We start from the raw sequence: 14492 nt of genomic DNA, 5'->3' as shown, positions 1-14492 counted from the left end.
ACATGAAAAAAAACTATTTCTTACACATTAGATCTTGTGTAATTTGTAATATTTCATCACAATATCTAAAATACCTTTCTGTTACAGCTGGTAATATGAAGAACATCCAAATATGTATACAAAAGGTTAGTGCAACCTGAAAAGACATAAAGGTTAAAAAATAAGTGCATGACACCTAGGATACATATGATGTTAAACTATTCTAACCTTTAAATATACATTAATCTACCATATATTTAACATCTATTGATGAACTTTGAATGTCTTTTTTGATGATGATGATGATGGACTGCTATTAAATCATTTTAAAAACTAGTGTACCTGTATATGTTTTTCTTGTGCAGGGAAAGCACAGACCATCTCTCACCATTCAAGGAAGTACCTTTAATATAATTTCTGTAGTTTAATACAGTATTTATTACCCTTAACTAACTTCAAATTTACATGATCAGACAGAATGAAAACTTAAATTAAGAAAATCCTAAAGACAAGCCAATTAAGGGATTTTGACGAAGGAAAAATCTATTTCTGGGGAGAGATCTGTGACGCCCGGTGAAAAGGGTCCTTCTTTACACTTTTCTGATATAAATCTTCCAAATATACCAGAGAAAGATAAAAGCATGGAATGCAGAGGTTACTACCCTCGCGCGAGCACCTTGTGGGTGTCGTGTATAAAGCAGGGGCGTGTGAAAACCACTATTCACAGGCTGTCTTCCATTTAGATAATTCCTTCATCAAAGGGAAGGGCCGTAACAGAGGCCCTAGAAACCACACTTGGACCACGCCACCGACAGCTAACACGAGCGCCCTCTAGGACATCCTTCTGCAAGAACATATGGCTTGGAAAGGAAATTGGAAAGGAAAGGGTGGGTTCGTACAAAATAACAGGGAAGGGTTTCACTGGGCGTCACAGGTCTCTCCCCAAAAATAGATTTTTCCTTCATCAAAATCCCTTTTCTGGGTTGACCTGTGACGCCCGGTGAAAATGTACCAGAGAATGCCTTCCAAGCCCAATAAAGTAATAACATAAGGAGGAGAATACAAACACGATGTAACAAAATAATATATAATAATGTAAGTAAACATAAAATTACAAACTAACCAAAGGACATAGTGAACGTAAGGCTAAATAAATATGAAGACGAGGAAACATCCGAGTGTCCAAACGCAAAAGCCATCAAATCTTACATGTCTAAGCATATCTAAACATTAAAGTAACTGTAAATACAATAACAGTTAAACCATAGGAATTAAACATGGTAATAATCTTAGGGCTAACGAACCACTCAGGAGAGTGGCGACGTGGTGTGAGTGGCGGGTAGGAGGGAGAAGAGAAGAAATGGAAGAACGGAAGAACAAGAGATTAATGGGGAGAGATAAGACTCCCAGCTGCAACCGTTGGGTATTTAAGGGCCTGTAAGTTCTTTAGATAGTGGTGTTTGGAAACCATAGGCGATTTCCAACCCGTATATTTTTTAAGGTCATCAAAATCCATGTTCTGGAAGTAATTGATGGAGGTAGCTACTGACCGGATATCATGAGCATGGGGAAATGATTCCGGATTAGCATGTTTAATGAAGTAGAGGATTTGTTGTTTGATACCTTGAATGGAAATAGTACCTCCTTGTTCCCTGATAAACAAGGGGCCAGATGAGCGGGTGGCAGTTCTAGCTAAAAAGGCCCTGAGAGTAGTGACTGGACACAGAGAAGTATCCTGGGGAAGAGGAATAATCTTTAGGGGTAGCACCTATTTTGCGGATCCTCATTTTTAGCTAGGAAAGCTTTGTCTGGAGAAAGAAGTACTTCCGCTGAAGGGAGGAAATCTATGTTTTCTGAGTTTCGTGAGAGAGCTGCTAGTTCTGAGATTCTAGCACCTGAGGCCAAAGCCGTTAGAAATAAAGTCTTCCCAAGAAGAGTGATATAAGAGCATGATTCATTGTCCGTGTCTGACGCAAGTTTGAGGACATCGTTCAGAGACCAAGAGACCTTTTGTGAATGAACCGAAGGTTGAAGCCTAGCACACGCTTTTGGAATAGATGAGAAATAGGAATCAGCTAGGTTAATGTTAAACCCAACAAGGAAGATTTTCTTCAAAGCTGACTTGATGGTGGTTATACAGTAGTGCTAGCTGCTAGGCCTTTGTCAAATAGGAACCTAAAGAAAGAGATGGCTAAATTCGGAGACATACGAGTATGGTCTGAATTCTTTAGAAAATCTGCTAGTTTCTTAACGGCCGAATCATATTGACGGATTGTCGAGTCCCTTTTGTCTGATTCTATGAAGAGGATGTTTTCCGGGTCAATGTTTGCGTCTCTACGAGCTGCAAACTTCATGAAGTCCACAAAGTTAGGGTTTTGGCTATCCTTGAGGAATCTGACACAGTCTGAGTTTGGACTACTTGGGTCAGTTTGGGGAATGGGATCCGGAAGGGACGGAGTTTCAACTCGAGGAGGAGAGGAAACCAACTGCTCTTTGGCCAGTGAGGTGCTACTAAAGCCACTGCCCCTTGGAAGGAGCGTAGTTTGTGTAAAACTTTCATTGGAAGATTCACTGGAGGGAATAGGTAAATCTTCTTCCAATGGTTCCAATCCAGGGTTAATGCGTCCATGGCATAAGCCTGAGGGTCCAGGTTTGGGGTCACATAACAAGGAAGTTTGTGATTCAGCTGAGTTGCGAATAGATCTACCTGGAGGCCCGGAACCAGCCTGAGTATCCACCGGAATTAATTTATGTCCAGAGACCATTCTGATTCCAGTGGTTTCGTCCTGGATAGTTAGTCCGCTATCACATTCTGGACTCTTGCTAGGTGAGTTGCTGACAGGAACCAGTTCTTTTCTGTTGCCAAGGCGAAGATAGTGACCAGGATCCGATTCAGGTTGGGTGACTTGGATCCTCCTCTGTTGACGCAGTGTACTACGGCTGTACTGTCTGACACTACTCTGATGTGGGTCGACCTCGGCGTAGAGAGTCTCTTCAGGGTCAAGAACACTGCCATGGCTTCGAGAACATTGATATGGAATTGTTTCATGGCGGGTGACCAAGAGCCCTGAAACATCTGATGTTTGGAGTAACCCCCCCATCCACTCAGAGACGCGTCTGTATGAACTGTCACTTGTGGAGGTGGGAATTGTAGTGGAACCGATTTGGAGAGGTTCCTTGGTTCGGACCATGGGCGTAGTCTCATTTTCAAGACAGAGGGGATCTTCGAGACCTTGTCTCTTAAAGGTACTGTAGCTCTCTTTCTCCAAACTCGATTGATGTCTTTGAGTTTGGCTTTTAATAGGAGATCTGTTACTGAAGCGAATTGGAGAAGGCCGAGGATTCTTTCTAAGGCTCTTCTGGACACCTGTTTGAGTTTGAGAAAATTCCTGATCTTGGAAGCTATTTCCCTTACCTTTTTGGAAGGAAGGGATAGCTTGTGCTTTGAAAGGTCCCACTGAATGCCTAACCATTCGAAGTGGCCTGATGGTTGCAGGCGGGACTTTTGGAGATAGACCTGAAATCCCAGGTTGGCGAGAAATCGAAGTACTTTCGTCGTAGCTCTGTTGCATTCCAGGGTTGACCGAGCCCAAATGAGCCAATCGTCCAGATAAGCTATAATCTGTATCCCTTGGTTCCTGAGTTGTTCTAACACTGTCTCTCCCAGTTTCGTGAATATCCTGGGAGCAATGCTGAGACCGAAGGGCATGACTTTGAACGCAAAGGCTTTCCTGCCTAGGCGGAAGCCTAGGTAAGGAGAGAAGTTTCGAGCTATTGGCACATGATAATAGTCGTCGGTAAGATCGATAGAGGTGGTGACGGCCCCACGGGGAAGTAAGGTCCGTACCTGAGAGATACAGTAGTCAACATTCGGAACTTGTCGCAGAGAATGTAAGAGTTTAGTTTTGACAAGTCTAGGACCACTCTCAATGCCGACGAGTCTTTCTTCGGAACTGTAAACAGGCGGCCTTGGAACTTCAGTGATTGATCCCGTTTGATTGCTTTCTTCTTGAGTAACTCTGTGGTGTACTCTTTCAGGATGGGAGTGGGTTTCTGGAAGAAGGTCACTGGTGGAGGTGGAGAACCCTGTGACCATTTCCAACCCAAACCTTTGGAGATTATTCTGTGAGCCCATGGACTGAAGGTCCAATGGTCTCGAAAGTGGTAAAGTCTCCCCCCTACCGGGACTACATCATTGCGAGGGAGTGAATCTAGGTCTTTTCCCTCCCCGAGCACCCCTTGTCCTAGGTCCGCCTCATTGGCGGAACTGTCCTCTACCCCTGTAGCTTCCTCTCTGGTGTCCACGAAAGGAACCTGAGGATTCAGAGCTAGGGTTGTATGCAGGAGAGGCCATCCAAACGGGGTTGGGTTGTGTACCTGGGGGAGCAGTGAGGTAGACCACCTGTTGAGGAGGATTCGGTTGCTGAGACGTCGAAGGAGAGGGAGACTGTGATGACGAGTGGGTAACTGACAATTGATGGTAGTGACCCCGGTTCGTCTTGTAAGGGGTAAATCTCTGCTTCTTCTTGAAGAAAGCTTGCTTTTGGGCTTCGACCTTCCTTTTGGCAGTAAGGCCCCACCTTACTTGCAAATTTTGGTTTGCTCTCGCAGCGTCCTGCAGAACTTTGTTCACCTCCTCCTGAGGAAAGAGAGTTTTACCCCAGCAGGAGGAAGCTATCAGCCTGTTCGGTTCATGTCTGATAGAGGCCTCAGACAGAACGTATTTCCTGCAACTAACCCGAGCCGACCAGAAATCGTGTAGGTCGATTTGGAAGGACAGAGACAGGTTCTTCGTGAATATCCGAAACAAGGTCTCAGTCGGATAAAGCGAGGCCAGGGACTCTGTGGAGGTAATGGAGTGGTGAGACCTAGCTAACCTATTCCGTGCCTCAAACTCAGTCCTGAGAAGATTCTCCGGTAATTTGGGAAGCTTCTCGGAAAACAGAGTAGAGGCACAGTCTGGGTCTAACTTCCCTACTGTGAAAGTAGAAGAAGCATCGTCCCAGGAAGTAGAGGTACTCGGGATGAGCATGGAGGTGGGGTCCGTCTCTTTAAGAGCCGGCATGGCAGAACCTTCTTTGACAGCTTGAATAGTGAGATCTGTCAATTTATCCGTAATAGGCAAGGTAATAGCAGGAGCAGTTGTAAATATGGTGTAGGCCCCTTTGTGTGGGGTGAGCTTGGAGTTAGCGCACCCCCATTCAGACATCGTCCTGGCCCAGACAGCTTGGGCCTGTTCTTTAGGAAATATTACCATATCCTTCGGTACCTTGTCCAACCTAACCAAGGCATGCTCTTTCAAACGGACGAAGCCGTTGAATGGGAATTCTAGTCCCGGAGGGTAAAATTCTAGGTCCTTTAGAGGGCGGGTGCCTATGCCATCCAGAGTTATGGTACCATCTATATATGGAGCATGCAAGGCAAACCTCCATGGGTTGTTTTTATCGAAGGGGGGTAACTTCGGTGCGTCTGGGGCTGAAGGAGGAGGCATCAGAGTTCCTGAACGGATCAGATTCGCCACCATATCTTTGAGCTCCGTCATAGCTCCTTGGCTTGCCCTAGAATTTTGTTGTATCTGCTTTTTAACAATATCCCTGATCAGGTCGACGGGTAAGGAGGGATCCTGAGCACTACCCGCTGACAAAGCCTTGGACTTAGCGGACTTCATCTTTTTAGCAGTCACGGTTTTATGTGAAGTAATATGAACATCAGGATCATTTGAGGGTCCGGGGACCGGTGACGCAGATAATGGCAAAGCTGAAGGCTTAAAGGTACGTAGTGGCTTCACCTTGGGTCGTACAGGGACGGAGGGATCCTGAGGAGAAGCCGTAGGCTTATCAAAGCCGAGGAAGGAAGAGGTAGAGGAAGGAGTGAGAGATAAAAGGGGATCCACCAACTCAGCACCACCTACCTGCTCGTCCATGGGTTCGACGTCCAAATCTAGGGATGGTTGCTCTAACCGGATCAATTAACGGGGCCGCTGTCTCCAGCGGAACTGCTGCAGTGGTAGAGCCCGGGAACAGACGAGAGGCCATGTCTCCGTCGAGGAGATAGGGTGCGCCAGACCGAGCATTCCTTCCAAAGCCTGACACCCAAGGACGGAGAGCAGCTCTTGCAGCCCGGAGAGAGTCATCATCAGCCTGAAAGAGGTGAGGGGATTAGTGATGAAGGAGAAGACCGTTCTCCGCAATAAGCGATGTACTATATACATATATAAAGAACAAATTAAATCATCGCCAAAGGATAAAAAGGAACAAACTAGAAACAACTTACATCATCGTTCAGGAGTAGGGAGGACAGCTTGTAGCAGAGCGTGCACGACTCCGGGAACCACACCATGTAGGAGGCTTGTCCTGGTTCCCGAGAGAAGGATATGGCGCAATGCGCATGGGACCGGCAATGGTCATGGCCCACGGGATCATTAAAGGCAGCAGGGCAGCCCTTGGCAGCGCAGCGGACCTTCTGTAAAAGAAAGGAGACATAAGTCTGGATGTTCCTTGAGACTCTGGTCAGTGATCAGATCAACCAAAAGAGTCTAGATAACATTAATTATGTGTGCATATCATGGTTCCATAATTGAAAGCTAGAGTTCCATTTTAATATATTAAAACAAAATCAGAATAAACTAATGTACACTGCGGAACCACGGACGAGCCGAGGATGCAATGACAGGTCTGTAACCAAGTAATATGTAACTATAAACAGCAGCAGTAAGTTAATGTTAACCTCAATGCTGACCGTCTGGGTGATCTCCGGTGAAGCTGGAGGTCCGGTGAAAAGGTCCGTAATAATGAAATTGTGATTAATAATGAAAAGGTTCGCGTGCATAAGGCCGAAGCCTGAGTCCGAGTGCAGGGGGTCACCTTTGCACTCCAAATATCTGACTAGGTTCCAAACTCAATGAGTATCCCTTATGGCGGAGTAGAACTCAAGGCGGAGAGGATGAACGTTCCGAACCTACTCCCAAGGCGGAGCGGGGAGAGGACGAACTATGGGTGGCGGCATAAAGCTGGCCCAAAATAATGACTCATACACGAACGGGACCTATTATTAATGCTACCTATATTAACAGTAACCACATAATAAAATAAAACGTAAATATCATAAAACGTAAATATCATAAACCCGTAGAAGGAGAGGGGGGAGGGATAACCCGTGAGCGTGTAAAACGGAAAACGGGAAATCCACCTCTCCTACTCGAGATTAAGAAAGAAAACGAGAGAAAGGGTAACTCGTGACTGTAGCAACAGAAAACGAGAACTCCATGCTCATGCTCTCGTGGTTACACTATAAAGAACCAAAAGCACACTATAATATGATATAAGAATAATAATAAAATTGTAATGACCACGAACGAAGAATAACGACTGCGTAACAAAAGAAATATAACTATATATTCTATTAACGAACGCCTTCCCGAGGTGGGTACTTAATCTATAATAAAGCCAAGGACGTTATTCTTCGTTCGTCCAAATTGGGCTTGCTAGCAAAAAATACCATAGTAAAACAATAATAAAAATAATGATAATAATAATGGTTCAAAAATTGTAAGTGACTTAACCAAGAACCTAGATGACAGAGTACCAAATGGGCAAGATTAATGTGAAATTCCAGCGAGGCAAATCAAAACAACAATGGCTGCCGACGACGAGGAAGGCCAAGACGATCCATAATTAAAAACCACACTACTGGAAAGAGAACAACTGCCCGGTACTGTAAAAAGCTGTCAAAACAAACTATGGTACTTAACATTGGTAAAGGTGAAGTAGTAGCTTCAGTCATGATGAATTAAATAAAAAAACGGGAAAAACACCAAGAGCACAAAAAAATACGACCAAGCGAGCAAGTCCAAAACAGAAGGATGTCCTAGAGGGCGCTCGTGTTAGGTGTCGGTAGCGTGGTCCAAGTGTGGTTTCTAGGGCCTCTGTTGAAGGAATTATCTAAAGGGAAGACAGCCTGTGAATAGTGGTTTTCACACGCCCTTGCTTTATACACGACACCCACAAGGTGCTCACGTGAGGGTAGTAAAATCTGCATTCCATGCTTTTATCTTTCTCTGGTATATTTGGAAGATTTATATCAGAAAAGTGTAAAGAAGGACCCTTTTCACCGGGCGTCACAGGTCGACCCAGAAATACTATAATAACTAATAGCTACTGTGTATTTCACGGACCATGACACCCTCTTTTTTTAATATAACTAATGAACTAGGCTTCTGATTAATGTGAAACTGAAACCACCAGATTTTGAGACACCGACCTAATTAAGAAAAATGGATTCAAGCATCTGTTCCGCATTATTGTCTTACTTTATATAGAGAAATGTCATCTAAATTCTGTGGTTATGGCGAGAACGGAAATTAAGACCTGGCAACTAGGAGCAGAATGACGTATGTTAACTATAACGTGAGGCCCGTGACGTTTACACCTGCCACGCCCCCTCATTATATCAGTACAAGAAATTATATATAATTATATCTTTGATAGAGATAAGGTGTTTTTATTTTTCAATACAGGAATGCAGTCATTATTGTGTTGAAGTTATGGAATGATTGTTGAGGATGCGCACATAACATGGTCATTATGAATATTTAATATGGCTGAGGATTGGATGGAGGTGGAAGAATAGTAATACTTTATTAACAGTAAATATATTGTACATAATTAGTAATATAACAGCTAACATTATAATGAATAAAGTTACAAGACTGAAATAGAATATATATATATATATATATATATATATATATATATATATATATATATATATATATATATATATATATATATATATATATATATATATATATATATATATATATATACAGTGTATGTGTGTGTGAGAGAGAGAGAGAGAGAGAGAGAGAGAGAGAGAGAGAGAGAGAGAGAGAGAGAGAGAGAGAGAGAGAGAGAGAGAATTTGATAATGCATCATATTCAACTATATATGTCCGTGATGGTACGCCATTAAACATGACAACATGATACCAACCTATTCAATCCAATTTTCAGTTTATTGTTGTGTTGTTCCCTCTTGAAGTATGTTAAGAGTCGCAACACAAAAGCATTACGACAACCTTGTGGACAATGGTGAAGCATTCTAGACATGATATAAAATGTCAATAGTAGTCAGTGAGCAAAGTGTCAGCAGGAGCCTTGTCAATGACCGTATGTAACAGGCGTGTACCTTCCCTAGCGCGATCACCTCTCTGACTGCCTTCCGAGAATTTAATTTTTTTGTCTTTTTTTCGTAAAATTAACAATTGATTAAATAATAAACACAAGTGAGTCTAAAAATTAGTTTATTTAAATATAATAACTAATCAGTATCTTTAGACTCCATCAAAGAGCAGTATAACTCACTACAACTTATATATCTTTTAATAACCATACAGAAAGGGAGGCGTGGCAGGTGTAAACGTCAGGGGCTCACGTCATGGTTGACATACGTCATTCTACGCCTAGTTGCCGGGTCTTCATTTCCGTTCTCGCCATAACCACAGAATTTAGATGACATTTCTCTATATAAAGTAAGACAATACTGCGGAGTAGATGCTTGAATCCATTTTTCTTAATTAGGTCGGTGTCTCAAACTATGGTGGTTTCAGTTTCACATTAATCAGAAGCCTACTTCATTAGTTATATTAAAAAAAGAGGGTGTCATGGTCCGTGAAATACACAGTAGATTAAGAATCCTTGCCCAGCTGGAAGATAAAAGGTGTATGAAGTCAGTAACAGAAAATAAATTAGAAGAAGGACTGGAAAACAATGGGATGAGCAATATAAAACCTATTTGGCCTTTTAAAGTAACTGAGACCGTACTGATATCCGGGTATGCACATACCTGAAAAACGAGCTTGCCGAGTATAAATTTCCTGAGAAACAATGCCCTGTCAATGATGATGAGACCAAACTGAAGGATGAGCATAACCAGAAAAGGTATTGGAACACGATTCTCTTCCAAATAAGCACTAACTCCACCATCTCCTTGTTGTGTCTGAAAAAAAAAAAAAGAAAATTAATAAAATTCAAATTAACTTTAATTACAAAATTAATAATGTCAGGAGAAGAATTTTTCCTAATGCAATATAATAAAAACCACATACAATCCTTATTAAAACTCTGTAACTTGCCAAGAATAAAGTTACATTTCCAGACTTGAGAAATGACTTGTTTGTAAATGAGAGGTGTAAATTACAGCCATGTAAGTGAAAGTAAACAGATTTTGAGTGAAGCGAAAAATCTATTTTTGGGTGAGATAACCATGTCGTCCTGATGGAAGGTTCCTAATACAGTGAGCCCTCGCTACTTCGTGGTTCGACCATCGCGGATTCACCACTTCGCGGATTTTTTTCATAACCCATATATATAAACATATTGCGGATTTTCCGGAAATTTCGAAAATACTGCGATATATGAAGACCCCAAATACGATATTTCGTTACCTGTAATTCCATTAATACTGTAATTAGTAATATCTGCTCTTACTGATGGTTCATTGCATTACATATGACATATAATTCAGTACAGAAAGAAATAAAACACGAAAAGAGAATGTGATCATACGATAATTCAGTATACAGTACGTAGTAAAATTAAATCGAACATGAAACGCAAATCAGATACAGTCATACCATATTAGAATGGTGTAAGACTGCTGATGGCTACTACTGTACTACAAATGTAATGGATGTGCATCTTTTCCATGAATCTTTTGTATGTATACGTACGTAGTACTGCATCCAATAATATTCTTTGTTGCAAAAATCACATCTCGAATAAGCGTACATATCCTACAACAAAACAAGCGTAAAATAGCATACGTAAAGCTGTACTGTATACCTAGGGTACCTTGTATTTGAATTGGTAACTACTACGTAGCATACAAGACGGACTGTGATTGGTTCAAGCGCTGATAGATGACGAATCAGAACCCAAGTTTTGTAATCTAGCCTGTGATTGGTGTTTTGACCACTTCTCCAAGCTCCAGCATCTTTTCGCGGCCACTTCGTTTGCCGCTCTCTCGCTGTGTAGATGCTGCTACGTTATTGTGAACTTTAATCTGTGCTGTGCGTGACTGTTTTAAGTTGAACTTTTTGTTGAACCCCTTCTGTACAATGGCTCCCAAGCGTTCTGCTTCTGCTAAGGCTGGTAGTGAGCCTAAACAGCACCGAAAGATGATGACGATTGCTGAGAAGGTGACGCTTCTCGATATGTTAAAAGAAGGCAGAAGTTACGCGGCCTCAGCCCGCCATTTTGGAGTGAACGAATCCACCGTTCGCTACATCAAGAAGGACGAGGCGAACATTAGAAAGGCGGCTACCATCACCTTTAGCAGATCAGCGAAGCGAGTCGTTACCACGTGTAATAAAACGATCGTACGCATGGAAGGTGCTTTAGCAGTCTGGATTGCCGACTGCCGGAAGAAGAACATAGCCTTGGATACGAACACCATCCAAACCAAGGCTTTGAGCTTGTATGAGAATTTTGTGGCAAAGGAACCTCAAGACGACGATGGCGACCATGCTGAAGAAGATGATGATGTAGATGAACATCAACCAGGGACATCCACTGATTCCCAGCCTCAGAAACAACGTTTTTCCACCAGCAAAGGATGGTTCGCGAAGTTTCAGAAGCGCTTCGGCCTGAAAAGTGTTTCCCTGCATGGCGAGGCTGCTTCCGCTGACACTGCCGCTGCTGAAACTTACGCGAATGAGACGTTCAAGAACATTATCGCTGAAGGTGGATACAAGCCGGAACAAGTGTTTAATATGGATGAGACCGGCTTGTTTTGGAAGAGAATGCCGTTGCGAACTTTCCTGTTCAAAGAAGAAGCCAAAGCCTCTGGCTTTAAAGCGTTCAAAGATCGCGTAACCCTCGTGATATGTGGCAATGCTGCTGGATTTTTTCTAAAGCCGGGGCTTATTTACAAGTCGAAAAATCCTCGCGCTTTGAAAAATAAAAATAAGAATCTCCTTCCCATGTACTGGATGCATAATCTAAAAGCATGGATTACGAAGATGCTGACCTCCAACTGGTGCCACCAGTGTTTTATCCCGCAAGTCAGCAAATATCTCGTAGAGAAGGGCTTGCCATTTAAGATCCTTCTCCTTATGGATAACGCTGGTGGACACGCAACTGACCTGTCGCATGAGGGCATTCAGGTTGAGTTCCTGCCACCCAACACCACGTCATTAATTCAACCGATGGACCAGGGGGTTATCAGGGCGTTCAAGGCCCTCTACACGAAGAATACCTTGGCGGACCTCGTTGCGTGTGTGGATGCTGCCCAAGAAGATAAAGATGAAAATTTATATTTGAAGGCGTACTGGCGGAAGTACACAATAGCCACGTGCCTGCAGAACATTCAGAAGGCACTGCAAGAAATGAAACCTGCAACAGTTAATGCGAGCTGGAAGAAGTTGTGGCCCCAGATTGTTTACAACAACGAGGGATTTACACCGTGTGTAATTCAACACTCTGCAATACGCAAATCTGTGCAGTTGGCTGCGATAATTGGAGGCGACGGGTTTGGCGACATGACGACTGAAGACGTCGACGAGTTGTTGGACTGCCATTCCCAGCCGCTAACTGACGCAGACCTAGAAGACCTGACGAAATCGGCCAGTGAAGAAGACAGTGAAACACAGGAAGAGACCCAAGAAAATGTCGAAGAAACGGGCTTAACACTAGAACGGCTTGCCAAGTTCTGCAACCATGCGAAGGAGTTGAAAGAAATGTCGCAAGAGTGGGACGAGGATATGGTTCGGTCTATGCAATTCTGCAACAAGATCGATGACGACATGACTCCCTACAGGATGCTCTTCGAGCGAAAAAAGAAACAGCGGCAGCAACTTCCGATCACAATGTTCTTCCAGCCTCGCAAAAGAGAGCTAGTTCCTCCTGCTACTACGCCTTCGGAAGAAATTGAAGAAGTGTCCCAGGAGGAAGTTGAAGAGGTGTCCCAGGAAAAGACAACACCGTCTGAAGAGACGTAAAATACTATCATTGGCTGCACAGTAGAAGACATCATCAGCTTCATCATCATCATTTCTACTGTGCAGCAAATTCATCGCCATCATCATTCAAGTTTTTCTTCAACTTCTTTCGTGGTGAGTACAGTAACAATCTTTATTTTTTACTTTAATATTCTAACATTTTAATATTTGTGCCTGTTTTAGTTTAGTATGCATTAAGTTAAAGGGAAGGTTTTAAAAGTCTGAATATACATGTTATAACCTATCATATTTTTTTGTTTAAAATTTACATTTACTGTACGTACGTAAAACAACTCTCTCTCTCTCTCTCTCTCTCTCTCTCTCTCTCTCTCTCTCTCTCTCTCTCTCTCTCTCTCTCTCTCTCTCTCTCTCTCTCGTAAATTGTTTTCCTGCTTTGCTACGTATGTACTGTATGATTTTATATAGATACAGTAAATAATATTTTTAATAACATATTTTCTAAAAGCTTTTACTGTAATATCATTATTTATCACTTTCATCATGCGCGTTAAATGCCTTCGTTTGTTTACTGAGCGTGGTTGTTTACTGAGTGTACTTTATGACGCCGTCATTTCAGGCGGCGTCATAAAGAAAAACATTTCATTTGGAAGTCCTAAGAAAAATTAAGTAAAACATTGGTAATAACAAAATCAACATACTGTACTGAATAATCAATATAATCGATGCAAAACTAACCTATACACAGATGTGTAAATGCGTTTGTTTCTTCATTATGATCAGAGATAAACGTAAACAAAACATTGGTTGCCATTTTTTATCGTGCTTTTTGGCGTGTTTAGGAAATGCATGATATAAAATCGGCTTTAATATTTGTGCCTGTTTTAGTTTAGGGTACTGTAGTACATGCATTAAGTGTTCTTTACATTAAAGGGTAGTATGTTAACAGTACTACGTACAAGGGAAGGTTTTAAAAGTCTGAATATACATGTTAAATGAATAGGTAAATATGGTGTCACTATTTCGCGGATTTTCACCTATCGCGGTCGGGTCTGAAACCTATCTACCGCGATAAACGAGGGCTCACTGTAGTAGCTTCCAAGGGATATATGAACTACAGTGATATTCCCAGAGAATTTACCTTTAGATCTCCAGAATTCTAACTCCTGGCGCGAATATCCTTAACATTCTCTTAAGGATATCGCATAAATCAGGGGACGTATATCTTGATACGACACATAGCGATCTTCATCCCGAATAGCGTTTTCGCTTTGAGTGGGAAGAGTGGCAATTTTGGAAGGGGAGCTGTTATCAAGGTTACCCTATTTCCCATACTACTATTGAGTATCAAGATGGCGGTCATTCCTTGTAGCATTGAGCATGGTGCTACAGATATAGTAGTTTCGGGAGGGATTCTACGAAGGCCTTTTCTATAGAAAAGGAGGGTGGGTCCATCAGAACGACATGGCTATCTCACCCAAAAATAGATTTTTTGCTTCGCTCAAAATCCATTTTTTGGGCTCAAGCCATGTCGTCCTGATGGAAGTTCACCAGAGAAT

At 42.4% G+C, this 14492-nt stretch overlaps 1 protein-coding gene across 1 annotated transcript in view; it reads right to left on the bottom strand.

Moving 5' to 3' along the window:
• LOC137623661 (piezo-type mechanosensitive ion channel component 1-like) overlaps positions 1-14492 on the bottom strand; it is a 160429-nt gene that overhangs the window by 88620 nt on the left and 57317 nt on the right. Inside the window, exons 9-10 of the mRNA XM_068354492.1 lie at positions 9822-9974; positions 75-136 (exon numbers count right to left, since the gene is read on the bottom strand). Of these exons, the coding sequence (XP_068210593.1) occupies positions 75-136; positions 9822-9974 (215 nt within the window). The remainder of the gene's footprint in view (positions 1-74; positions 137-9821; positions 9975-14492) is intronic.

The sequence above is a fragment of the Palaemon carinicauda genome, chromosome 30, assembly GCF_036898095.1.
Source record: "Palaemon carinicauda isolate YSFRI2023 chromosome 30, ASM3689809v2, whole genome shotgun sequence".
Classification (NCBI taxonomy): Eukaryota; Metazoa; Arthropoda; class Malacostraca; order Decapoda; family Palaemonidae; genus Palaemon; species Palaemon carinicauda.
Note: the sequence above shows the minus strand (reverse complement) of the source record. Positions and strands in the feature narration are given on the sequence as shown.